The sequence below is a fragment of the Lampetra fluviatilis genome, chromosome 13 (genome assembly GCF_964198595.1).
Source record: "Lampetra fluviatilis chromosome 13, kcLamFluv1.1, whole genome shotgun sequence".
Lineage (NCBI taxonomy): Eukaryota > Metazoa > Chordata > Hyperoartia > Petromyzontiformes > Petromyzontidae > Lampetra > Lampetra fluviatilis.
Window position 1 is genome coordinate 1,002,587 of NC_136287.1, and position 26,233 is coordinate 1,028,819.

A 26,233-nucleotide genomic window follows, 5' to 3' on the forward strand; every position below is an offset into this window, starting at 1 on the left:
CTCAGAGCTCGAATTTTTGCAAAATTAAGTGAACAAACTTTTAACGTGACGTGGTATTTTGTGCAGTAATTGTAGTGGTGGTGTCACACACAGATAGGTAATGATGTGTGTACGTGTGTGTAGGTGTAAGCGTGTGTGTGTGTGTAAGTATGGGTTTGCGGTGGTGGTGTCACACAAGCAGCGGTGTGTAGATGTGCGTGTGTGTGTGCGGGTGTGTGTGTGTGCGGGTGTGTGTAGGTGCGGGTGTATGTGTGTGTGCGGATGTATGTAGGTGCGGGTGTGTGTGTGTGGTGGTATCACACACAGGCAGGCAGGCCCAGGCAGGGTGACTGGTTTGTCCGTCCGTCTGCCCACGCGTGCCACACCCGACACAAACACCCACGCACACCGTCACACGCACACCCCGCACAGAGGCACAGATCCAGTATCCCCCCACCCTCCCCCTACTAGAGACGTAGTGCAGAGTGTTGGGGCCTGAATGGCGTTGTTGAGGCCTCACCACACCACCCCCTTGTGAGGCACCAGGCAGGCCTTCTCAGAGGCTCACATCCCGTATACACACACACGCACACACCTACACACACACCTATACAGACACACCTGTACACACACACGCACACACCTATACAGACACACCTGTACACACACACGCACACACCTATACAGACACACATGTACACACACACGCACACACCTATACACACACTTATACAGACACACCTGTACACACACGCACACACCTATACACACACACACTTATACAGACACCTATACACACACACCTTTTACAAACCCCGCACACAGCGAGACCATCATGCACAACGCACGTCATTATCCCCCCCACCCCCCACCTCTTGTTTCCATCAGTGTTTGTCCGATGGAGAGACTCGCCCCCGCCATATGAACGTGTAATCTTCTGTCTGCGCTGGCTCGGGCCCGTACACAGGAGATGGCCACCACGTCGGCGGCAGTGCGAGGAAATCACTTTGGCTTTTTATCTTTCCCGTGATCCCTTCCTCCCTCCACGCCTCCACTCCCTCTCCGCAGTGATCCGCGCATGTCTCCCTCTGCCATCCCTCCTCCACTCCATTCCCCTACTCGTTGGTTCTTTAGGTAAAGTCACGTAGGTAGGAACATAAATAATAGATTCCTCCAATACCCCCCTCTGCTCCTCACCCTTCCCTCCCTCCCTCCCTCGTCTCCCTCCCTCCCAGTCTGACCCGCTTACCTCCTCTTTCTTCCCCCCCCGGCCCCGCCCCCGGGTGAGGAATGCGCCCTAACGAGTCGGGATTCTTGGAAAGCGGCGGCGTTCGGCTCGGCGCGGCGCTCCGGCCCCGCGATTCCGGGAACCCTTCGCTGCTCCGCGCTGCTCGCGATTATTTTGTGTCTTTTTGTCGGCCCGCATTTCTTGGGCGGTTTCCAATTCTCCACACACACCCCACCGTCCCCTCTTGTTTTTTGTCTTGCGGCGAAAAGATGAGAGGGAGCGGGAGAGTGAGACAGAGAGAGAGAGAGACAGGGAGAGTGAGACAGGGAGAGTGAGACAGGGAGAGTGAGACAGGGAGAGTGAGACAGGGAGAGAGAGACAGGGAGAGAGAGGGAGCGGGAGAGTGAGACAGGGAGAGAGAGAGACAGGGAGAGTGAGACAGGGAGAGCGAGACAGGGAGAGTGAGACAGGGAGAGTGAGACAGGGAGAGAGAGGGAGCGGGAGAGTGAGACAGGGAGAGAGAGAGACAGGGAGAGTGAGACAGGGAGAGAGAGACAGGGAGAGAGAGGGAGCGGGAGAGTGAGACAGGGAGAGAGAGAGACAGGGAGAGTGAGACAGGGAGAGCGAGACAGGGAGAGTGAGACAGGGAGAGAGAGACAGGGAGAGAGAGACAGGGAGAGTGAGACAGGGAGAGTGAGACAGGGAGAGAGAGACAGGGAGAGAGAGGGAGCGGGAGAGTGAGACAGGGAGAGAGAGAGACAGGGAGAGTGAGACAGGGAGAGTGAGACAGGGAGAGAGAGACAGGGAGAGAGAGACAGGGAGAGAGAGACAGGAAGAGAGAGACAGGGAGAGAGAGACAGGGAGAGAGAGACAGGGAGAGGGAGAGACAGGGAGAGAGAGACAGGGAGAGTGAGACAGGGAGAGAGAGAGACAGGGAGAGTGAGACAGGGAGAGTGAGACAGGGAGAGAGAGACAGGGAGAGAGAGACAGTGAGAGTGAGACAGGGAGAGAGAGACAGGGAGAGTGAGACAGGGAGAGTGAGACAGGGAGAGAGAGACAGGGAGAGAGAGAGACAGGGAGAGTGAGACAGGGAGAGTGAGACAGGGAGAGAGAGACAGGGGGAGAGAGAGACAGGCAAGGAAGGGGAGGGGGGGTGCATGCGCGTGTGCGCGCGTCTGTCCGCAAGCGATGTGACGAGGATGCCCTCTAGCGGCCACTGCTCACTCCAGCACCTTCCTCGTCTCACTCGTTCCTCGCGACTCTCTTCGACCCACGACTCCCTGCCGGGCAGTGTCTTGCAGCCCCTTTTCAGCCAGAAGCCGGCAAACGCTCCCTCGCTCAAGACGTTGGACAGAGCTTCTTCTCGAGCCGTCGAACGTCTCCCCAGCACTGGGCGCGTTTGGCGACTGCCACCGCACACACACGGTGAGCTCGGCTCTTCAGTTGCGACTCTGATGTTGTCTGCGGCGAGGGGATTCCATCAGAGCAGGCGAACCGGGGACGAGCCGAGTCAACACGCAGGCGGTGCGCGGCAGCGTGGCACGGGCTCAAGCTCTCAGCCTTGTCCAGACCACGGGCTCAAGAGAACTGAACGTGTGGCCACTGTGCCGCTGGGCGACCACCGAGTCAGGGAGTTGAGGCGGCGTGGCCACGGGGTGCTTGGTGAACTCGTCAACAATCTCTGCCTCCTCTCCCTCCCTTCTTACATCCCTTCATGACTCTTTCCCTCCCTGCGTCCACTCCTTCCCAGCCTGCATGCATCCCTCTCTCCCTCCACTCCCCCCCTCTCTCACTCCCCCCCCCCCTCACGCCCCCACTCCCTCTGAGGCTGCCCTGTTTACCCCTCCTCTCGTTCTCACTTCTTCCAACAAAGGCAAACATATAGCCTGAACAGACTGTTGGGGCAAGCGCTGTTAGCGAGCACCTATGAAGGCCGTCACTGTACACGAGGGGGTGGGTGGCCAGCACCACGCCCGACCGCCTTTGTCTCCCCAGTGGCGATGTTCACACACCGCACCGGGTACTCATTTGAGGCCGAGTCGACCTTAGGAGAGCCCGGAAGACCCGGTTCAGACGATCGTCACCGGTGTTAGCCGTGAGCGGGAATCGAACTCGGCTTCAAGAACGGGTGGCGCGCTAAGCGCTGCGCCACCGCTCCCGTACCCGTCATGGCGCTCTCCGAGGTGCTGAGCTGCTCGCGGAGTTTGTCGACGTCGTCGGGGTGCGTCTGGTCGTAGAGGGTGCCGCCGAACCACTCGGACTGCGGCTGGTTCAGCACGGGCGTCACCGAGTCCGACACGAAGATGATCCGCCCCGTCTCGCACGCCGCCACGAACAGGAAGCCGTCGGCCGCCTCCAGGATCAGGTGCTTCAGCTCCTGCGGGCCGGCGAGGCGAGCGGGGGGGGGGGGCAGAGACCACAGGTAATGGGGGAGGGGGGGGGGGTGTTGAGTGTGGACGGGGGGTGGGGGGGGCAGAGACCACAGGTAATGGGGGAGGGGTGGAGCGAGCGGGACGCACTGACGGGGGGGGGGGGACGGGGACACAGGGAGCACACGAGACAGAGGAGGTGGAACACAGGACGTGGTAGACAAACAACACGGGGCACAGAACACGGGGCACGGAATCTACAGAATATGGGACATGCCACGGGACACATGGGATGATGGGACACAATCGGCAGGGCACGTAGGAAACAGGACACAGAAGATGAGGGACTTGGGATAAGGAAGACACGGGACACATATGGGAGACATGGGCTAGATGTGGTCGTGGGGCATGTCTGTGGTGTGGGGCCAGTAGACACGCACACACCTGGCTGGGGGCACGTGCTGTGCGTGCGACGGGGATGTGTGTGTGTGGCGGGTGTAGCACACAAAGACAAAGAATACCCGTCTAGTTTTAACAAACTGCGAGCACCTATTAAGGCCGGCACGGTACACGAGGGGGTGGGTGGCCAGCACCACGCCCGACCACCTTTGTCTTCCCAGTGACGATTATTTTACAAACCGCACCAGGTACTCATTTGAGGCTGAGTCGATCTAGGGGAGGCCCAGAACCCGATTCAGACAATCGTCTACCGATGTTACCCGAACCTCGGGTTCGCCGGGTTCGTAGCGCAGCGCACCGACCGCCAACGCTGCCGCTCTCCACTCGCGCACGCACGCACGCGCACGCACCTGATCGGTGAGGAAGGAGGGCTTGTAGGCGCCCTCCGTGGGAGTGTTGCCCGTGCCGCGCAGCGACTTCATGTGCGACACGGCCATGCGCAGGATGGTCAGCTTGTCGGGCTTGCGCGCGAGCGCACTGCACGTGGGCACCATGTCGCACAGCTCCGTGATGTACGCCGTCATCTTGTTCCGACGACGCCGCTCGATCTCGCTGTGATTCTCCCTGGGCGGGAGGGGGCGGTTGGCGGGGTTTGTTTGGGGACGGGGAGGAGGGGAGGGCGGTGGCGGCGGTGGGTGTGGGTTGTGTGGTGTGATTGTGTGGTGTGGGTTGTGTGATGTGGTGTGGGTTATGTGGTGTGGGTTGTGTTGTGTGGGTTGTGTGGTGTAGGTTGTGTGGTGTGGGTTGTGTGGTGTGGTGTGGGTTATGTGGTGTGTGTTGTGTTGGTGTGTGTGGTGTTGGTGTGTGTGTATGTGGTGTTGTTGTGTGTAGTGTTGGTGTGTGTGGTGTGGGTTGTGTGGTGTAGGTTGTGTGGTGTAGGTTGTGTGGTGGGGGTTGTGCGGTGTGGTGTGGGTTATGTGGTGTGTGTTGTGTTGGTGTGTGTGGTGTTGGTGTGTGTGTGTGGTGTTGGTGTGTGTGGTGTTGGTGTGTGTGGCGTGGATTGTGTGTGGTGTGTGTGGTGTGGGTGTGTGTGGTGTGGGTTGTGTGGTGTGAGTGTGTGGTGTGGGTTGTGTTGTGTGGGATGTGTGGAGTAGGTTGTGTGGTGTGGGTTATGTGGTGTGTGTTGTGTTGGTGTGTGTGGTGTTGGTGTGTGTGGTGTGGATTGTGTGTGGTGTGTGTGGTGTGGGTTGTGTGGTGTAGGTTGTGTGGTGTGGGTTGTGTGGTGTGGGTTGTGTGGTGTGGTGTGGGTTATGTGGTGTGTGTTGTGTTGGTGTGTGTGGTGTTGGTGTGTGTGTGTGGTGTTGGTGTGTGTGGTGTTGGTGTGTGTGGTGTGAATTGTGTGTGTGGTGTGTGTGGTGTTGGTGTGTGTGGGTGGGTGGATTGTGTGTGTGGTGTTGGTGTGTGTGGTGTTGGTGTGTGGATTGTGTGTGGTGTTGGTGTGTGGATTGTGTGTGGTGTAGGTGTGTGTGGTGTGTGTGGTGTTGGTGTGTGTGGCGTGGATTGTGTGTGTGGTGTTGGTGTGTGTGGGTGGGTGGATTGTGTGTGTGGTGTTGGTGTGTGTGGTGTTGGTGTGTGGATTGTGTGTGGTGTAGGTGTGTGTGGTGTGCATTGTGTGTGTGGTGTGTGTGGTGTTGATTGTGTGTATGTGGTGATGGTGTGTGTGGTGTGGATTGTGTGTGTGGTGTTGATGTGTGTTGTGTTGGTATGTGTGGTGTGAATTGTGTGTGTGTGGTGTTGGTGTGTGTGGTGTGTGTGATGTTGGTGTGTGTGGTGTTGGTGTGTGTGGTGTAGATTGTGTGTGTGTTGGTGTGTGTGGTGTTGGTGTGTGTGGTGTTGGTGTTTGTTGTGTTGGTGTGTGTGGTGTGAATTGTGTGTGTGTGTTGGTGTGTGTGTGTGGGGTGGATTGTGTGTGTGGTGTGTGCGTTGTGTGTGGTGTTGGTGTGTGTGTGTGGAGGGGGCGTGTGCATGAATGTGGGGAGGTGGGCAAGGGAAGGCGGCGATGGCGGGTGTGCGGTATGGGGGTGTAGTGTTGGCGGTGTGTGTGTGTGAAGAGGAGAGGAAGGGAAGACGGTGTTGGTGGGTGTGTGGCATGGATGTGTTGTGTGTGTGTGGTGTGTGTGTTGAGATTGTGTGTGTATGGGGTGTGTGGTGTGTGTGTGTGTGTGGTGTGTGCCGGTTGTGTGTGTGTGGTGTGTGTGGTGTGTGTGTGGTGAGTGTGGAGGTTGTGTGTGTGTGGTGTGTGTGTGGTGTGTGTGTGGTAAGTGTGTGTGGTGTGTGTGTGGTGAGTGTGGAGGTTGTGTGTGTGTGGTGTGTGTGTGGTGTGTGTGTGGCGTGTGTGTGGTAAGTGTGTGTGGTGTGTGTGTGTGTGTGGTGTGTGCCGGTTGTGTGTGTGTGGTGTGTGTGGTGTGTGTGTGGTGAGTGTGGAGGTTGTGTGTGTGTGGTGTGTGTGTGGTGTGTGTGTGTGTGGTGTGTGTGTGGTGTGTGCAGGTTGTGTGTGTGTGGTGTGTGTGGTGTGTGTGTGGTGTGTGTGGAGGTTGTGTGTGTGTGGTGTGTGTGGTGTGTGTGTGGTGTGTGTGGAGGTTGTGTATTCATGATTGTGGAGAGACAAGGAAGGAAGGGTGGCAGCGGGGTGTTTGTGGAGGTTTTGCGTAGGGTAGGTAGGTTGGTGTGTGTGTATGTAAGGTATGAGGAGGGTAGGTAGGTTGGTGTGTGTGTATGTAAGGTATGAGGAGGGTAGGTAGGTTGGTGTGTGTGTGTGTGTATGTAAGGTATGAGGAGGGTAGGTAGGTTGGTGTGTGTGTATGTAAGGTATGCGGAGGGTAGGTAGGTTGGTGTGTGTGTGTATGTAAGGTATGAGGAGGGTAGGTAGGTTGGTGTGTGTGTGTGTATGTAAGGTATGAGGAGGGTAGGTAGGTTGGTGTGTGTGTATGTGTATGTAAGGTATGAGGAGGGTAGGTAGGTTGGGGTGTGTGTGTGTGTATGTAAGGTATGAGGAGGGTAGGTAAGGGAAGGAGGGTAAGGGCATGGTGTGCATGCGTATGTGTAGGTGAGTGTGCATGGATGCAGGTAGGGTGTTGTTTTGTGTAGAGTGGAGGGCGATGGGTGTAGGTGTGGGTATTGTGTGTGAGGTGTGTGTGTGAATGTGTATGAGGTGTGGTTAGGTATGTGTGTGTTGTTTGTGTGTGGTATGTGTGTGGGTTGTGGGCATACGGGATGGGTAGGTGTGTGTGCGGTGTTGATGTGTTGCTTTGTGTGCAGTGATTGTGTTGGTGTGTGTGGTTTGTGGTAGAGTGTATGTGCTTGCATGTCAGGGTGTGCATGTGGAGGGGGTTTAGAGAACAGATGTGTGAAGAGGGGGGAAATGTGTGTGTGTGTAGGTGAATTGCACGTAGTGTGTGGTGGGGGGGTGTGTATGTAGTGGGTGTGTGTAGTGGGTGTATGTGTGTAGGGTGTGTGTGTGTGTGTGCATAGTGTGTGTGTAGGGGGTGTGCGTGGGTGTGTAGGGGGTGTGCGTGGGTGTGTAGGGGGTGTGTGTAGGGGGTGTGCGTGGGTGTGTAGGGGGTGTGTGTAGGGGGTGTGCGTGGGTGTGTAGGGGGTGTGTGTAGAGGGTGTGTGTGGGTGTGTAGGGGGTGAGTGTAGGGGGTGTGTGGGTGTGTAGGGGGTGTGTGTAGGGGGTGTGCGTGGGTGTGTAGGGGGTGTGTGTAGGGGGTGTGCGTGGGTGTGTAGTGGGTGTGTGTAGGGGGTGTGTGTGGGTGTGTAGGGGGTGTGCGTGGGTGTGTAGGGGGTGTGTGTAGTGGGTGTGCATGTGTGTGTAGGGGGTGTGTGTGGGTGTGTAGGGGGTGTGTGTAGGGGGTGTGCGTGGGTGTGTAGGAGGTGTGTGTAGGGGGTGTGTAGGGGGTGTGTGTAGTGGGTGTGCGTGGGTGTGTAGGGGGTGTGTGTAGGGGGTGTGCGTGGGTGTGTGTAGGGGGTGTGCGTGGGTGTGTGTAGGGGGTGTACGTGGGTGTGTGTAGGGGGTGTGCGTGGGTGTGTGTAGGGGGTGGGCGTGGGTGTGTGTAGGGGGTGTGTGTGGGTGTGTGTGTAGGGGGTGTGCGTGGGTGTGTAGGGGGTGTTTAGGGGGTGTGCGTAGGGGGTGTGTGTAGGGGGTGTGCGTGGGTGTATAGGTGGTGTTTAGGGGGTGTGCATGTGGGTGTGTATAGGGGTGTGCGTGTGTGTGTGGGGGGGTGTGGGTGTGTGTAGGGGGTGTGCGTGGGTGTGTGTAGGGTGTGTGCGTGGGTGTGTGTAGGGGGTGTGCGTGGGTTCGTGTAGGGGGTGTGCGTCGGTGTGTGTAGGGGGTGTGCGTGTGCGTGGGTGTGTAGGGGTGTCCGTGGGTGTGTGTAGGGGGTGTGCGTGTGGGTGTGTAGGGGGTGTGCGTGTGCGTGGGTGTGTGTAGGGGGTGTGCGTGGGTGTGTGTAGGGGGTGTGCGTGGGTGTGTGTAGGGGGTGTGCGTGGGTATGTGTAGGGGGTGTGCGTGGGTGTGTGTAGGGGGTGTGCGTGGGTGTGTGTAGGGGGTGTGCATGGGTGTGTGTAGGAGGTGTGCGTGGGTGTGTGTAGGGGGTGTGCGTGGGTGTGTGTAGGTGGTGTGCGTGGGTGTGTGTGTAGGGGGTGTGCGTGGGTGTGTGTAGGGGGTGTCCGTGGGTGTGTGTAGGGGGTGTCCGTGGGTGTGTGTAGGGGGTGTGCATGGGTGTGTGTAGGGGGTGGGCGTGGGTGTGTGTAGGGGGTGTGCGTGGGTGTGTGTAGGGGGTGTGCGTGGGTGTGTGTGTAGGGGGTGTGCGTGGGTGTGTGTAGGGGGTGTGCGTGGGTGTGTGTAGGGGGTGTACGTGGGTGTGTGTAGGGGGTGTGCGTGGGTGTGTGTAGGGGGTGGGCGTGGGTGTGTGTAGGGGGTGTGTGTGGGTGTGTGTGTAGGGGGTGTGCGTGGGTGTGTGTAGGGGGTGTCCGTGGGTGTGTGTAGGGGGTGTCCGTGGGTGTGTGTAGGGGGTGTGCATGGGTGTGTGTAGGGGGTGGGCGTGGGTATGTGTAGGGGGTGTGCGTGGGTGTGTGTAGTGCGTGGGTGTGCATCTCGCTCATGGGCCATGCAACCGCGGTGTGTAGCCATGCGGGTGTGCGACAGAGATGTCACACACGGACAGGCCCGGGGTGTGTAGTCGTATCGGTGTGATTGTGGGTGTGTGTGCGGTGGTGGGTGTCACGCACAGACAGGCAGGGGGTGTGTAGCCGTATGAGTGTGCGTGTGAGGAGAGTGTGCGCGTGTGCGTGGGGGCGCGTGGTATTGCACAGACAGGCAGTGGGGTGTAGCCATGCGGGTGTACTTGCGGATGTGTGCATTGATGGTGTCACACACAGACAGGCAGTAGGGTGCAGCCAATGCGGATGCGGGTGTGTGTGGAGGTGGTGTGTGTGTGTGGTGGTATCACACACGGATAGGTAGTGGATGTGTGGGTGTGTAGTCGTGCACGTGTGTAGGCATGTGTGTGCAGGTGTGTGCAAGTGTGTGTGTGCGGGTGTGTGTGTGTGGTGGTGGTATCACACACAGACAGGCAGGCCCAGGCAGGGTGACTGGTTTGTCCGTCCGTCTGCCCACGCGTGCCACACCCGACACAAACACCCACGCACACCGTCACACGCACACCCCGCACAGAGGCACAGATCCAGTATCCCCCCGCCCTCCCCCCATACTAGAGACGTAGTGCAGAGTGTTGGGGCTGGTGCTGTTGGCGAGCACCTATTAAGGCCGGAACGGCGTGGTTGGGGCCAACTCTACCCCCCCCCCCCCCACGTGTGCCGACCGGACCTTAATAGATGCTCACACCCCATATACACAACACCCTGCTCACTCTCCCATCCCCATAGACCCCACCACACGCATTGACACCACCCCAATCACCCACCCAGCCCGTTCATTATCCCACAGCCCCATGCAAACCCATGTTAACGTTGAGATTCCCCTCCGCATTAAAGTGTAAGAGACGCGAACATTTTCGACTTGGAATTCTTGCAGCGAAGCAGTGCAACCGCCTTGCGACCGGGGGGGGGGGGGGAATGGCCCAGGGAAGTTGAGATCTCAGAAAACGCTGTGTGAAATAGCGACGATATTTATCCACGACTAGAGAGGCACGCCGAGATTCTGCGCAAAGAGCGTTGGGCGCATCGTCTGTCGAGCCGAAACGTCCACTTCTCGGAGCTGGCGCGTAGCCCGACTTAGCGGACAGTCTAAATGTGCACTCCACTTGTTCCATCTGTATGGCACAGGGTGTTGTCGCCTAGCACGAGTGGGTTTTCTCCAGGTGCTCCGGTTTTCCTCCAACGTGTATGAACACTCGTTAATTGGCCGATAACGCCTTCATGTGTAGAGTACAGCAGAGCTTGGGAAATTTCTGGCGCCAGCTCATCGTGTGGCTGCTACTGCAGTTTCTGCTCGTCTGTGGTTCCTCTTCGCGCCTCTGAGTCGTTCTCTCTCTCTGCGAGAGTAAGCGAGCGCTGAAACTGCATCGGCGCGTTACGGGTTGAACGTATTATTCAATGAATTGTTAAACTCATATTAATGAAGCGTCCTTCTGAGCCATTCTCCCACCTCGGGACACAGCCACTTATAGCGACAGGCGGGGTGTGCAGGTACACATCAGGGTGTACAGGTGCGGCAGGTGCGGCAGGTGTGAAGGCGTGTAGGGGGACAGGTGCGTGAGCGGGCGAACGGGGTGTGAATAGCTTGCACAGACCCAGGGCAGGTGTACAGGAATGTGCTGCATTCTCAAGAGGAATAGGATTGGAGTGTGAAGGTGTTCGGGATAGGGATGGAAATGATCGCATGGATCAAAAAACAAAATGATGATGTAATAAATTAAAACACAGGTGTGCGGGAAGCAGTGATACCTGGCACACGAGTCTCTCTCCACGGAGGCCTCCTCCGCACACCTACACACGTGGCGGGGCCGAGCACACACCACGACACACCGCACCACGACACACCAACCCACGACAAACCACCCCATGACACACCAACCCACGACACACCAACCCACGACACACCACCCCACGACACACCACCCCACGACACACCACCCCACGACACACCACCCCACGACACACCACCCCACGACACACCAACCCACGACACACCAACCCACGACACACCAACCCACGACACACCAACCCACGACACACCAACCCACGACACACCAACCCACGACACACCATATCGCGACACCCCACACCACAATACACCAAAACGCCCCATACGACAACATACAACACCACGCCACGCCAGAGCACAGCACAACACAGCGCACCACCAAGTGGAAACATGGACAACAAAATCAATGCAGAAGACGTGACCATTCCAAATAAAGAAACCGATGTTGATGATGATGATGATGGCGACAATGGAGACGATAACGTGGGGGTCATGGCAGCGTCCAGCGTGCGGTTCGGGGTACGGCGACATGAAGGCCTTGATTTGCCCAGCGTGGTTAAAGTTAGGGTCTAATTGCCCAGCGTGGTTAGAGTTAGGGTCTAGTTGTCCAGCGTGGTTAGAGTTAGGGTCTAATTGCCCAGTGTGGTTAGAGTTAGGGTCTAATTGCCCAGCGTGGTTAGAGTTAGGGTCTAGTTGTCCAGCGTGGTTAGAGTTAGGGTCTAATTGCCCAGTGTGGTTAGAGTTAGGGTCTAATTGCCCAGTGTGGTTAGAGTTAGGGTCTAATTGCCCAGCGTGGTTAGAGTTAGGGTCTAATTGCCCAGTGTGGTTAAAGTTAGGGTCTAATTGCCCAGCGTGGTTAGAGTTAGGGTCTAATTGCCCAGCGTGGTTAGAGTTAGGGTCTAGTTGTCCAACGTGGTTAGAGTTAGGGTCTAATTGCCCAGTGTGGTTAGAGTTAGGGTCTAATTGCCCAGCGTGGTTAGAGTTAGGGTCTAATTGCCCAGTGTGGTTAAAGTTAGGGTCTAATTGCCCAGCGTGGTTAGAGTTAGGGTCTAGTTGTCCAGCGTGGTTAGAGTTAGAGTCTAATTGCCCAGCGTGGTTAGAGTTAGGGTCTAATTGCCCAGCGTGGTTAGAGTTAGGGTCTAATTGCCCAGTGTGGTTAGAGTTAGGGTCTAGTTGTCCAGCGTGGTTAGAGTTAGGGTCTAATTGCCCAGTGTGGTTAGAGTTAGGGTCTAGTTGTCCAGCGTGGTTAGAGTTAGGGTCGAATTGCCCAGTGTGGTTAGAGTTAGGGTCTAATTGCCCAGTGTGGTTAGAGTTAGGGTCTGATTGCCCAGCGTGGTTAGAGTTAGGGTCTAATTGCCCAGTGTGGTTAGAGTTAGGGTCTGATTGTCCAGCGTGGTTAGAGTTAGGGTCGAATTGCCCAGTGTGGTTAGAGTTAGGGTCTAATTGCCCAGCGTGGTTAGAGTTAGGGTCTGATTGCCCAGCGTGGTTAGAGTTAGGGTCTGATTGCCCAGCGTGGTTAGAGTTAGGGTCTAATTGCCCAGCGTGGTTAGAGTTAGGGTCTAATTGCCCAGTGTGGTTAAAGTTAGGGTCTAATTGCCCAGCGTGGTTAGAGTTAGGGTCTAATTGCCCAGCGTGGTTAGAGTTAGGGTCTAGTTGTCCAACGTGGTTAGAGTTAGGGTCTAATTGCCCAGTGTGGTTAGAGTTAGGGTCTAATTGCCCAGCGTGGTTAGAGTTAGGGTCTAATTGCCCAGTGTGGTTAAAGTTAGGGTCTAATTGCCCAGCGTGGTTAGAGTTAGGGTCTAGTTGTCCAGCGTGGTTAGAGTTAGAGTCTAATTGCCCAGCGTGGTTAGAGTTAGGGTCTAATTGCCCAGCGTGGTTAGAGTTAGGGTCTAATTGCCCAGTGTGGTTAGAGTTAGGGTCTAGTTGTCCAGCGTGGTTAGAGTTAGGGTCTAATTGCCCAGTGTGGTTAGAGTTAGGGTCTAGTTGTCCAGCGTGGTTAGAGTTAGGGTCGAATTGCCCAGTGTGGTTAGAGTTAGGGTCTAATTGCCCAGTGTGGTTAGAGTTAGGGTCTGATTGCCCAGCGTGGTTAGAGTTAGGGTCTAATTGCCCAGTGTGGTTAGAGTTAGGGTCTGATTGTCCAGCGTGGTTAGAGTTAGGGTCGAATTGCCCAGTGTGGTTAGAGTTAGGGTCTAATTGCCCAGCGTGGTTAGAGTTAGGGTCTGATTGCCCAGCGTGGTTAGAGTTAGGGTCTGATTGCCCAGTGTGGTTAGAGTTAGGGTCTAATTGCCCAGCGTGGTTAGAGTTAGGGTCTAATTGCCCAGCGTGGTTAGAGTTAGGGTCTAATTGCCCAGCGTGGTTAGAGTTAGGGTCTAATTGCCCAGTGTGGTTAGAGTTAGGGTCTAATTGCCCAGCGTGGTTAGAGTTAGGGTCTAATTGCCCAGTGTGGTTAGAGTTAGGGTCTAATTGCCCAGTGTGGTTAGAGCTAAGGTCTAATTGCCCAGTGTGGTTAGAGTTGGGGTCTAATTGCCCAGCGTGGTTAGAGCTAAGGTCTAATTGCCCAGTGTGGTTAGAGCTAAGGTATAATTGCCCAGTGTGGTTAGAGCTAAGGTCTAATTGCCCAGTGTGGTTAGAGTTAGGGTCTAATTGCCCAGTGTGGTTAGAGCTAAGGTCTAATTGCCCAGTGTGGTTAGAGTTAGGGTCTAATTGCCCAGTGTGGTTAGAGTTAGGGTCTAATTGCCCAGTGTGGTTAGAGCTAAGGTCTAATTGCCCAGCGTGGTTAGAGTTAGGGTCTAATTGCCCAGTGTGGTTAGAGTTAGGGTCTAATTGCCCAGCGTGGTTAGAGTTAAGGTCTAATTGCCCAGCGTGGTTAGAGTTAGGGTCTAATTGCCCAGCGTGGTTAGAGTTGGGGTCTAATTGCCCAGCGTGGTTAGAGTTAGGGTCTAATTGCCCAGTGTGGTTAGAGCTAAGGTCTAATTGCCCAGTGTGGTTAGAGTTGGGGTCTAATTGCCCAGCGTGGTTAGAGCTAAGGTCTAATTGCCCAGTGTGGTTAGAGTTAGGGTCTAATTGCCCAGTGTGGTTAGAGCTAAGGTCTAATTGCCCAGTGTGGTTAGAGTTAGGGTCTAATTGCCCAGCGTGGTTAGAGCTAAGGTCTAATTGCCCAGTGTGGTTAGAGTTGGGGTCTAATTGCCCAGTGTGGTTAGAGCTAAGGTCTAATTGCCCAGTGTGGTTAGAGTTGGGGTCTAATTGCCCAGCGTGGTTAGAGTTAGGGTCTAATTGCCCAGTGTGGTTAGAGCTAAGGTCTAATTGCCCAGTGTGGTTAGAGTTGGGGTCTAATTGCCCAGCGTGGTTAGAGCTAAGGTCTAATTGCCCAGTGTGGTTAGAGTTAGGGTCTAATTGCCCAGTGTGGTTAGAGCTAAGGTCTAATTGCCCAGTGTGGTTAGAGTTAGGGTCTAATTGCCCAGCGTGGTTAGAGCTAAGGTCTAATTGCCCAGTGTGGTTAGAGTTGGGGTCTAATTGCCCAGTGTGGTTAGAGCTAAGGTCTAATTGCCCAGTGTGGTTAGAGTTAGGGTCTAATTGCCCAGTGTGGTTAGAGCTAAGGTCTAATTGCCCAGTGTGGTTAGAGTTAGGGTCTAATTGCCCAGTGTGGTTAGAGTTGGGGTCTAATTGCCCAGTGTGGTTAGAGTTAGGGTTTAATTGCCCAATGTGGTTAGAGCTAAGGTCTAATTGCCCAGCGTGGTTAGAGTTAGGGTCTAGTTGTCCAGCGTGGTTAGAGTTAGGGTCTAATTGCCCAGTGTGGTTAGAGTTAGGGTCTAATTGCCCAGCGTGGTTAGAGTTAGGGTCTAATTGCCCAGTGTGGTTAAAGTTAGGGTCTAATTGCCCAGCGTGGTTAGAGTTAGGGTCTAGTTGTCCAGCGTGGTTAGAGTTAGAGTCTAATTGCCCAGCGTGGTTAGAGTTAGGGTCTAATTGCCCAGCGTGGTTAGAGTTAGGGTCTAATTGCCCAGTGTGGTTAGAGTTAGGGTCTAGTTGTCCAGCGTGGTTAGAGTTAGGGTCTAATTGCCCAGTGTGGTTAGAGTTAGGGTCTAGTTGTCCAGCGTGGTTAGAGTTAGGGTCGAATTGCCCAGTGTGGTTAGAGTTAGGGTCTAATTGCCCAGTGTGGTTAGAGTTAGGGTCTGATTGCCCAGCGTGGTTAGAGTTAGGGTCTAATTGCCCAGTGTGGTTAGAGTTAGGGTCTGATTGCCCAGCGTGGTTAGAGTTAGGGTCTAATTGCCCAGTGTGGTTAGAGTTAGGGTCTGATTGTCCAGCGTGGTTAGAGTTAGGGTCGAATTGCCCAGTGTGGTTAGAGTTAGGGTCTAATTGCCCAGCGTGGTTAGAGTTAGGGTCTGATTGCCCAGCGTGGTTAGAGTTAGGGTCTGATTGCCCAGTGTGGTTAGAGTTAGGGTCTGATTGCCCAGCGTGGTTAGAGTTAGGGTCTAATTGCCCAGCGTGGTTAGAGTTAGGGTCTAATTGCCCAGCGTGGTTAGAGTTAGGGTCTAATTGCCCAGTGTAGTTAGAGTTAGGGTCTAATTGCCCAGCGTGGTTAGAGTTAGGGTCTAATTGCCCAGTGTGGTTAGAGTTAGGGTCTAATTGCCCAGTGTGGTTAGAGCTAAGGTCTAATTGCCCAGTGTGGTTAGAGTTGGGGTCTAATTGCCCAGCGTGGTTAGAGCTAAGGTCTAATTGCCCAGTGTAGTTAGAGCTAAGGTATAATTGCCCAGTGTGGTTAGAGCTAAGGTCTAATTGCCCAGTGTGGTTAGAGTTAGGGTCTAATTGCCCAGTGTGGTTAGAGCTAAGGTCTAATTGCCCAGTGTGGTTAGAGTTAGGGTCTAATTGCCCAGTGTGGTTAGAGTTAGGGTCTAATTGCCCAGTGTGGTTAGAGCTAAGGTCTAATTGCCCAGCGTGGTTAGAGTTAGGGTCTAATTGCCCAGTGTGGTTAGAGTTAGGGTCTAATTGCCCAGCGTGGTTAGAGTTAAGGTCTAATTGCCCAGCGTGGTTAGAGTTAGGGTCTAATTGCCCAGCGTGGTTAGAGTTGGGGTCTAATTGCCCAGCGTGGTTAGAGTTAGGGTCTAATTGCCCAGTGTGGTTAGAGTTGGGGTCTAATTGCCCAGCGTGGTTAGAGCTAAGGTCTAATTGCCCAGTGTGGTTAGAGTTAGGGTCTAATTGCCCAGTGTGGTTAGAGCTAAGGTCTAATTGCCCAGTGTGGTTAGAGTTAGGGTCTAATTGCCCAGCGTGGTTAGAGCTAAGGTCTAATTGCCCAGTGTGGTTAGAGTTGGGGTTTAATTGCCCAGTGTGGTTAGAGCTAAGGTCTAATTGCCCAGTGTGGTTAGAGTTGGGGTCTAATTGCCCAGCGTGGTTAGAGTTAGGGTCTAATTGCCCAGTGTGGTTAGAGCTAAGGTCTAATTGCCCAGTGTGGTTAGAGTTGGGGTCTAATTGCCCAGCGTGGTTAGAGCTAAGGTCTAATTGCCCAGTGTGGTTAGAGTTAGGGTCTAATTGCCCAGTGTGGTTAGAGCTAAGGTCTAATTGCCCAGTGTGGTTAGAGTTAGGGTCTAATTGCCCAGCATGGTTAGAGCTAAGGTCTAATTGCCCAGTGTGGTTAGAGTTGGGGTCTAATTGCCCAGTGTGGTTAGAGCTAAGGTCTAATTGCCCAGTGTGGTTAGAGTTGGGGTCTAATTGCCCAGCGTGGTTAGAGCTAAGGTCTAATTGCCCAGTGTGGTTAGAGTTAGGGTCTAATTGTCCAGTGTGGTTAGAGCTAAGGTCTAATTACCCAGTGTGGTTAGAGTTAGGGTCTAATTGCCCAGCGTGGTTAGAGCTAAGGTCTAATTGCCCAGTGTGGTTAGAGTTGGGGTCTAATTGCCCAGTGTGGTTAGAGCTAAGGTCTAATTGCCCAGTGTGGTTAGAGTTAGGGTCTAATTGCCCAGTGTGGTTAGAGCTAAGGTCTAATTGCCCAGTGTGGTTAGAGTTAGGGTCTAATTGCCCAGTGTGGTTAGAGTTGGGGTCTAATTGCCCAGTGTGGTTAGAGTTAGGGTCTAATTGCCCAGTGTGGTTAGAGCTAAGGTCTAATTGCCCAGTGTGGTTAGAGTTGGGGTCTAATTGCCCAGCGTGGTTAGAGTTAGAGTCTAATTGCCCGGCGTGGTTAGAGTTAGGGTCTAATTGCCCAGCGTGGTTAGAGTTAGGGTCTGATTGCCCAGTGTGGTTAGAGTTAAGGTCTAATTGCCCAGCGTGGTTAGAGTTAGGGTCTGATTTGCCCAGCGTGGTTAGGGATAATGATAGTGACGTTAACTTTAGGGTATAATTGCTTCATGTGGTTCGGGACAGAGCTATAATGAGATTGTGATTAGTTATTGTGGTTATGGATGAATCTGTGATAAAATTGCAATCGGTTCGTGTAGCTACAGATATGATCTGACTGGATAGTGTGGTTAGGAATTGGATCTTAGTGATTAGTAGAGATAGCACTAGAACTATGGTGATGCTGTGATTGGTTAGTGTGGTTAGTGGTAGAGCCACGGTGAGCCTGTGATTGGCTAGTGTGGTTAGTGGTAGAGCCACGGTGAGCCTGTGATTGGTTAGTGTGGTTAGTGGTAGGGCCACGGTGAGTCTGTGATTGGCTAGTGTGGTTAGTGGTAGAGCCACGGTGAGCCTGTGATTGGCTAGTGTGGTTAGTGGTAGAGCCACGGTGAGCCTGTGATTGGTTAGTGTGGTTAGTGGTAGAGCCACGGTGAGCCTGTGATTGGCTAGTGTGGTTAGTGGTAGAGCCACGGTGAGCCTGTGATTGGTTAGTGTGGTTAGTGGTAGAGCCACGGTGAGCCTGTGATTGGTTAGTGTGGTTAGTGGTAGAGCCACGGTGAGCCTGTGATTGGCTAGTGTGGTTAGTGGTAGGGCCACGGTGAGTCTGTGATTGGCTAGTGTGGTTAGTGGTAGAGCCACAGTGAGCCTGTGATTGGCTAGTGTGGTTAGTGGTAGAGCCACGGTGAGCCTGTGATTGGCTAGTGTGGTTAGTGGTAGGGCCACGGTGAGTCTGTGATTGGCTAGTGTGGTTAGTGGTAGAGCCACAGTGAGCCTGTGATTGGCTAGTGTGGTTAGTGGTAGAGCCACGGTGAGCCTGTGATTGGCTAGTGTGGTTAGTGGTAGGGCCACGGTGAGTCTGTGATTGGTTAGTGTGGTTAGTGGTAGGGCCACGGTGAGTCTGTGATTGGCTAGTGTGGTTAGTGGTAGAGCCACGGTGAGCCTGTGATTGGCTAGTGTGGTTAGTGGTAGGGCCACGGTGAGTCTGTGATTGGCTAGTGTGGTTAGTGGTAGAGCCACGGTGAGCCTGTGATTGGCTAGTGTGGTTAGTGGTAGGGCCACGGTGAGTCTGTGATTGGCTAGTGTGGTTAGTGGTAGGGCCACGGTGAGTCTGTGATTGGCTAGTGTGGTTAGTGGTAGGCGGAGGGTGCTCACCGGGGAAACTTGCCGGATCCCTGCCCTTCGTCGTCAAACTCGAGCCTGGGGGGGGGGGGGGCGGCACGGGGGCACAGCGGCACAGGGGAGAGGAGTCCAACCGTCGCCCGCCACCTCTCGTCCGCTGCCCACCGAGGCCAGCGGGCCAGCTGCATAAATGATCTCAAATCATAATGCTAATAATAACTATATGCTATATTTCATTTGCATTTAGTGGTGCGATTGAAGCAAATTGCATCTGAAAACACCGCGGAAGCTATTTGTAGCGGTGTTTGCACGCCAGGCGTGGGTAATTGCCCAAGCTCTGTGGTCCTATATTGCGTTATGCTCGACCGGCTCCATTGACGAGCGTTTGCACAATGTGGAGCAGAATTGCTTTCGACCGCCGGTGAGACGACACTACCTGCATGCCAGACTGCTCACGGTGGGGGGCGAGGCGGGGGGGGGGGCATGTACGCCGTGGTAACAAAGTGGAAGAATATGACAATTGCTGCAATAAAATAGTTTTAGACAGCATGTTTAACCGTTTAATTTAACTGCCCGTGTGTCTGTCTATTTGACAGTTGCATGTTGGCGTCCGTGTGTCTTTGTCTCTCTGTCTCTCAATTATTTCATGTCATTGTCTATGCGTCTGTCGATCAATTCCGTTGCGCGGCACTGGCCCTGGTGGATTTGCGAGTTCATTGTTTCAGCCTCCGTTCTTGTTGCTCCCTGCTCCCGTTACCTGTCCACGTCTTCCACCCACCATCGACATCCTTCACCCCCCATCCCCCCCCCCTCGACAATTCCCAACAACACCACGGCAACCATCTCCAACCCTGAGCAAGGTCTCCTCCCAGCCTCGATCCTCTTCCAAAACCAAACTCTCAGCTCACCCCCTCGCCAAGGGCTCTGACACCACCTACATATTGAGCAACAGCACTCAACACGTCTGTCACCCCGTGTATGTGTGCGTATGCGTGGCCTTGAAAGGAAACAACTAGGCGACGTTTCTGGCAATGGTCCTCTTTCATAGCACATCAATATATTGGGCGCCGTGGTGGCGAGGTGTTAACTCCCTCGCCTGGCGTGCAGGAGGTCGTGGGTTCGACGCCAACCCTGCGCCTGCGCCTGCTGCTGCTGTGTATTTGGAGTTTGCGGGTCTCTCTCCCCGTGGTCGAGTCGAGTTTTCTCCAGGTCCTCCGGTTTTTCCCCTCCACATTCAGAATCAACATCACGCGTTTGGCTGCTATACATTTCGACTTGATAAGCCACTTCGTTGAGCTATCTTTGTAGCCAGGTCGCTTCTGAAAAGAGCTATATAGCTAAGTGGGCCTTACCTGGTAAAATAAAAATAAAATACGTTAGTTTTTATATTATCAGCTTGGTCAATGCCCCCATCTCATCCCGTACCGTTCCCATTGCTCTTCAGGCTGCTGCTGCTGCTGCTGCAGCGACTCCCCCCCCCCCCCCTCATCACCGTCACCTCACCTCTCCCTCTGTCTGGGAGGAGACGATTCCACTTTCGAATCGCCTCCTTCCATCATCATCATCATCATTTATCACGGTTGGCTCACGTACGGTGCGAAAGAAGTCCAGCGTGCACCATTATCTCAGCTCCCCCAAGCGCTCGCACTGATAGCCTCGCTCGCTGGAAGGACTCGCGCTGCACTCTCAACCATTTGCAACTCTGATGACGTCGCCGTTTGTTGCTGGCCGCTTGACGTTTTGGAATTTTAAAACGAGGATAGCGAGGTGAGTCAGACGAGGTGAGTGAGGTGAGTCAGACGAGGTGAGTGAGGCGAGTCAGACGAGGTGAGTGAGGTGAGTCAGACGAGGTGAGTGAGGTGAGTCAGACGAGGTGAGTCAGACGAGGTGAGTGAGGCGAGTCAGACGAGGTGAGTGAGGTGAGTCAGACGAGGTGAGTCAGACGAGGTGAGTGAGGCGAGTCAGACGAGGTGAGTGAGGTGAGTCAGACGAGGTGAGTGAGGCGAGTCAGACGAGGTGAGTGAGGTGAGTCAGACGAGGTGAGTCAGACGAGGTGAGTGAGGCGAGTCAGACGAGGTGAGTGAGGTGAGTCAGACGAGGTGAGTCAGACGAGGTGAGTGAGGCGAGTCAGACGAGGTGAGTGAGGTGAGTCAGACGAGGTGAGTGAGGTGAGTCAGACGAGGTGAGTCAGACGAGGTGAGTGAAGCGAGTCAGACGAGGTGAGTGAGGTGAGTCAGACGAGGTGAGTGAGGTGAGTCAGACGAGGTGAGTCAGACGAGGTGAGTGAGGCGAGTCAGACGAGGTGAGTGAGGTGAGTCAGACGAGGTGAGTGAGGTGAGTCAGACGAGGTGAGTCAGACGAGGTGAGTGAGGCGAGTCAGACGAGGTGAGTGAGGTGAGTCAGACGAGGTGAGTCAGACGAGGTGAGTGAGGCGAGTCAGACGAGGTGAGTGAGGTGAGTCAGACGAGGTGAGTGAGGCGAGTCAGACGAGGTGAGTGAGGTGAGTCAGACGAGGTGAGTGAGGCGAGTCAGACGAGGTGAGTGAGGTGAGTCAGACGAGGTGAGTCAGACGAGGTGAGTGAGGCGAGTCAGACGAGGTGAGTGAGGTGAGTCAGACGAGGTGAGTGAGGTGAGTCAGACGAGGTGAGTCAGACGAGGTGAGTGAGGCGAGTCAGACGAGGTGAGTGAGGTGAGTCAGACGAGGTGAGTGAGGTGAGTCAGACGAGGTGAGTCAGACGAGGTGAGTGAGGCGAGTCAGACGAGGTGAGTGAGGTGAGTCAGACGAGGTGAGTGAGGTGAGTCAGACGAGGTGAGTCAGACGAGGTGAGTGAGGCGAGTCAGACGAGGTGAGTGAGGTGAGTCAGACGAGGTGAGTGAGGTGAGTGAGGTGAGTCAGACGAGGTGAGTGAGGCGAATCAGACGAAGTGAGTGAGGTGAGTCAGACGAGGTGAGTGAGGTGAGTGAGGTGAGTCAGACGAGGTGAGTGAGGCGAGTCAGACGAGGTGAGTGAGGTGAGTCAGACGAGGTGAGTGAGGTGAGTCAGACGAGGTGAGTCAGACGAGGTGAGTGAGGCGAGTCAGACGAGGTGAGTCAGGTGAGTCAGACGAGGTGAGTCAGACGAGGTGAGTGAGGCGAGTCAGACGAGGTGAGTGAGGTAAGTCAGACGAGGTGAGTCAGACGAGGTGAGTGAGGCGAGTCAGACGAGGTGAGTGAGGTGAGTCAGACGAGGTGAGTGAGGTGAGTCAGACGAGGTGAGTCAGACGAGGTGAGTGAGGCGAGTCAGACGAGGTGAGTGAGGTGAGTCAGACGAGGTGAGTGAGGTGAGTCAGACGAGGTGAGTCAGACGAGGTGAGTGAGGCGAGTCAGACGAGGTGAGTGAGGTGAGTCAGACGAGGTGAGTGAGGTGAGTCAGACGAGGTGAGTCAGACGAGGTGAGTGAGGCGAGTCAGACGAGGTGAGTGAGGTGAGTCAGACGAGGTGAGTGAGGTGAGTGAGGTGAGTCAGACGAGGTGAGTGAGGCGAATCAGATGAAGTGAGTGAGGTGAGTCAGACGAGGTGAGTGAGGTGAGTGAGGTGAGTCAGACGAGGTGAGTGAGGCGAGTCAGACGAGGTGAGTGAGGTGAGTCAGACGAGGTGAGTGAGGTGAGTCAGACGAGGTGAGTGAGGTGAGTCAGACGAGGTGAGTGAGGTGAGTCAGACGAGGTGAGTGAGGTGAGTCAGACGAGGTGAGTGAGGTGAGTGAGGTGAGTCAGACGAGGTAAGTGAGGCGAGTCAGACGAGGTGAGTGAGGTGAGTCAGACGAGGTGAGTGAGGTGAGTCAGACGAGGTGAGTGAGGTGAGTCAGACGAGGTGAGTGAGGTGAGTCAGACGAGGTGAGTGAGGTGAGTCAGACGAGGTGAGTCAGACGAGGTGAGTGAGGCGAGTCAGACGAGGTGAGTGAGGTGAGTGAGACGAGGTGAGTGAGGTGAGTCAGACGAGGTGAGTCAGACGAGGTGAGTGAGGCGAGTCAGACGAGGTGAGTGAGGTGAGTCAGACGAGGTGAGTGCGGTGAGTGAGGTGAGTCAGACGAGGTGAGTCAGACGAGGTGAGTGAGGCGAGTCAGACGAGGTGAGTGAGGTGAGTCAGACGAGGTGAGTGAGGTGAGTGAGGTGAGTCAGACGAGGTGAGTCAGACGAGGTGAGTGAGGTGAGTGAGGCGAGTCAGACGAGGTGAGTGAGGTGAGTCAGACGAGGCGAATGAGGTGAGTCAGACGAGGTGAGTCAGACGAGGTGAGTGAGGTGAGTGAGGCGAGTCAGACGAGGTGAGTGAGGTGAGTCAGACGAGGCGAATGAGGTGAGTCAGACGAGTTGAGTGAGGCGAGTCAGACGAGGTGAGTCAGACGAGGTGAGTCAGACGAGGTGAGTGAGGTGAGTGAGGTGAGTCAGACGAGGTGAGTCAGACGAGGTGAATGAGGCGAGTCAGACGAGGTGAGTGAGGTGAGTGAGGTGAGTCAGACGAGGTGAGTGAGGTGAGTGAGGTGAGTCAGACGAGGTGAGTCAGACGAGGTGAATGAGGTGAGTCAGACGAGGTGAGTGAGACGAGGTGAGTCAGACGAGGTGAGTGAGGTGAGTGAGGTGAGTCAGACGAGGTGAGTCAGACGAGGTGAGTGAGGTGAGTCAGACGAGGTGAATGAGGTGAGTCAGACGAGGTGAGTGAGGTGAGTGAGGTGAGTCAGACGAGGTGAGTCAGACGAGGTGAGTGAGGTGAGTCAGACGAGGTGAGTGAGGTGAGTCAGACGAGGTGAGTCAGACGAGGTGAGTGAGGTGAGTGAGGCAAGTCAGACGAGGTGAGTCAAACGAGGTGAGTGAGGTTAGTCAGACGAGGTGAGTGAGACGAGGTGAGTGAGACGAGGTGAGTGAGGTGAGTGAGACGAGGTGAGTCAGATGAGGTGAGTGAGGTGAGTGAGGCAAGTCAGACGAGGTGAGTCAGACGAGGTGAGTGAGGTGAGTCAGACGAGGTGAGTGAGACGAGTGAGACGAGGTGAGTGAGGCGAGTCAGACGAGGTGAGTCAGACGAGGTGAGTAAGACGAGGTGAGTGAGGCGAGTCAGACGAGGTGAGTCAGACGAGGTGAGTGAGACGAGGTGAGTGAGGCGAGTCAGACGAGGTGAGTGAGGTGAGTGAGGTGAGTCAGACGAGGTGAGTGAGGTGAGTCAGACGAGGTGAGTCAGACGAGGTGAGTGAGGTGAGTGAGGCGAGTCAGACGAGGTGAGTCAGACGAGGTGAGTGAGGTGAGTGAGGCGAGTCAGACGAGGTGAGTGAGGTGAGTCAGACGAGGTGAGTGAGGTGAGTGAGGCGAGTCAGACGAGGTGAGTGAGGTGAGTCAGACGAGGTGAGTCAGACGAGGTGAGTGAGGTGAGTCAGACGAGGTGAGTGAGGTGAGTGAGGCGAGTCAGACGAGGTGAGTGAGGTGAGTGAGGCGAGTCAGACGAGGTGAGTGAGGTGAGTGAGGCGAGTCAGACGAGGTGAGTCAGAACGAGGTGAGTGAGGTGAGTCAGACGAGGTGAGTGAGACGAGGTGAGTCAGACGAGGTGAGTGAGGTGAGTCAGACGAGGTGAGTGAGGTGAGTGAGGTGAGTCAGACGAGGTGAGACGAGATGAGGTGTCGCACCCTGGGCGCCGCTTGCCCCGCTGCCCTGCAGCGACGCAGCCCTGGGTGGAGGCGGTGACCCCGGCAGGGGTCCCTGACCCCGTGACCCCAGTGACCCCGGCGGGCACGGCCTGGTCAGTCATGTCAGCCGCTGGGGTCACAGGGAGGAGGAGGGGAGAGGGGGCGGCATGGTGAGAATGGGGTCACCATCACACACCTGTCACCATGACCACCTCACACCTGCCATCATCACCAACCTCATCACACGCCTGTCACCATGACCACCTCACACCTGCCATCATCACCAACCTCATCACACACCTGTCACCATGACCACCTCACACCTGCCATCATCACCAACCTCATCACACACCTGTCACATGACCACCTCGCACCTGCCATCATCACCAACCTCATCACACACCTGTCACCATGACCACCTCGCACCTGCCATCATCACCAACCTCATCACACACCTGTCACATGACCACCTCGCACCTGCCATCATCACCAACCTCATCACACACCTGTCACCATGGACCACCTCGCACCTGCCATCATCACCAACCTCATCACACACCTGTCACATGACCACCTCGCACCTGCCATCATCACCAACCTCATCACACACCTGTCCACCATGACCACCTCGCACCTGCCATCATCACCAACCTCATCACACACCTGTCACCATGACCACCTCACACCTGCCATCATCACCAACCTCATCACACCACCTGTCACCATGACCACCTCACACCTGCCATCATCACAACCTCATCACACACCTGTCACCATGACCACCTCACACCTGCCATCATCACCAACCTCATCACACGCCTGTCACCATGACCACCTCACACCTGCCATCATCACCAACCTCATCACACGCCTGTCACCATGACCACCTCACACCTGCCATCATCACCAACCTCATCACACACCTGTCACCATGACCACCTCACACCTGCCATCATCACCAACCTCATCACACGCCTGTCACATGACCACCTCGCACCTGCCACCATCACCAACCTCATCACACGCCTGTCACCATGACCACCTCGCACCTGCCATCATCACCAACCTCATCACACGCCTGTCACATGACCACCTCGCACCTGCCACCATCACCAACCTCATCACACGCCTGTCACATGACCACCTCGCACCTGCCATCATCACCAACCTCATCACACACCTGTCACCATGACCCACCTCACACCTGCCATCATCACCAACCTCATCACACGCCTGTCACATGACCACCTCGCACCTGCCACCATCACCAACCTCATCACACGCCTGTCACCATGACCACCTCGCACCTGCCACCATCACCAACCTCATCACACGCCTGTCACCATGACCACCCTCACACCTGCCACCATCACCAACCTCATCACACGCCTGTCACCATGACCACCTCGCACCTGCCACCATCACCAACCTCATCACACGCCTGTCACATGACCCACCTCGCACCTGCCACCATCACCAACCTCATCACACGCCTGTCACCATGACCACCTCGCACCTGCCATCATCAGCCAACCTCATCACACGCCTGTCACATGACCACCTCGTACCTGCCATCATCACCAACCTCATCACACGCCTGTCACCATGACCACCTCGCACCCTGCCATCATCACCAACCTCATCACACGCCTGTCACCATGACCACCTCACACCTGCCATCATCACCAACCTCATCACACGCCCTCTCACCATGACCACCTCACACCTGCCCATCATCACCAACCTCATCACACGCCTGTCACCATGACCACCGCACACATGCCATCATCACCGACGACATGACGCACATCTCACGATCACACACGCACCTTGTCTCACCACCCTCCATCATCCCCTCCATCATCACCACCATCCCCTCGTCATCACCATCATCACCTTCCTGCATCGTTCTTTCTCATCACCACCCTCCATCATCATCCCCCCACCCATCACCGAGCGCCACCCCCACCCCACCCACGCCCCAAGACGAATGGGACGTGTTCCCATTATTCCTCTCATCACCATTCCGCTCACCGCACGCTCCTCTCTCCCCACCAAATCCTCGCCCCTCACCACCACCACCACCACCCTCACCCTCACACCGCGTTCGCTGCGGCTGCTGCCATTGCACGTGGCGGAGACGAGGTGTTGCGGCTCCAGTCTCC

At 55.2% G+C, this 26,233-nt stretch overlaps 1 protein-coding gene across 2 annotated transcripts in view; it reads right to left on the reverse strand.

Annotated features, from left to right (window-relative positions):
* Nucleotides 1–25,990, reverse strand: part of LOC144935381 (aryl hydrocarbon receptor nuclear translocator 2-like) — an 83,327-nt gene extending 57,337 nt beyond the window's left edge. The window contains exons 1-8 of one of the 2 annotated variants that reach the window (XM_078861956.1): nt 25,965–25,990; nt 24,069–24,198; nt 18,455–18,499; nt 10,942–10,983; nt 9,603–9,644; nt 4,386–4,599; nt 3,371–3,584; nt 305–346 (exon numbers count right to left, since the gene is read on the reverse strand). In XM_078861956.1, the coding sequence (XP_078718082.1) occupies nt 305–346; nt 3,371–3,584; nt 4,386–4,599; nt 9,603–9,644; nt 10,942–10,983; nt 18,455–18,499; nt 24,069–24,198; nt 25,965–25,974 (739 nt within the window). In that variant the 5' untranslated portion in view covers nt 25,975–25,990. Of the gene's footprint in view, nt 1–304; nt 347–3,370; nt 3,585–4,385; nt 4,600–9,602; nt 9,645–10,941; nt 10,984–18,454; nt 18,500–24,068; nt 24,199–25,897 lie in introns of both variants that reach the window. The other variant, XM_078861957.1, reaches the window with a different exon arrangement.
* Between the last annotated feature and the right edge of the window lie 243 nt (nt 25,991–26,233).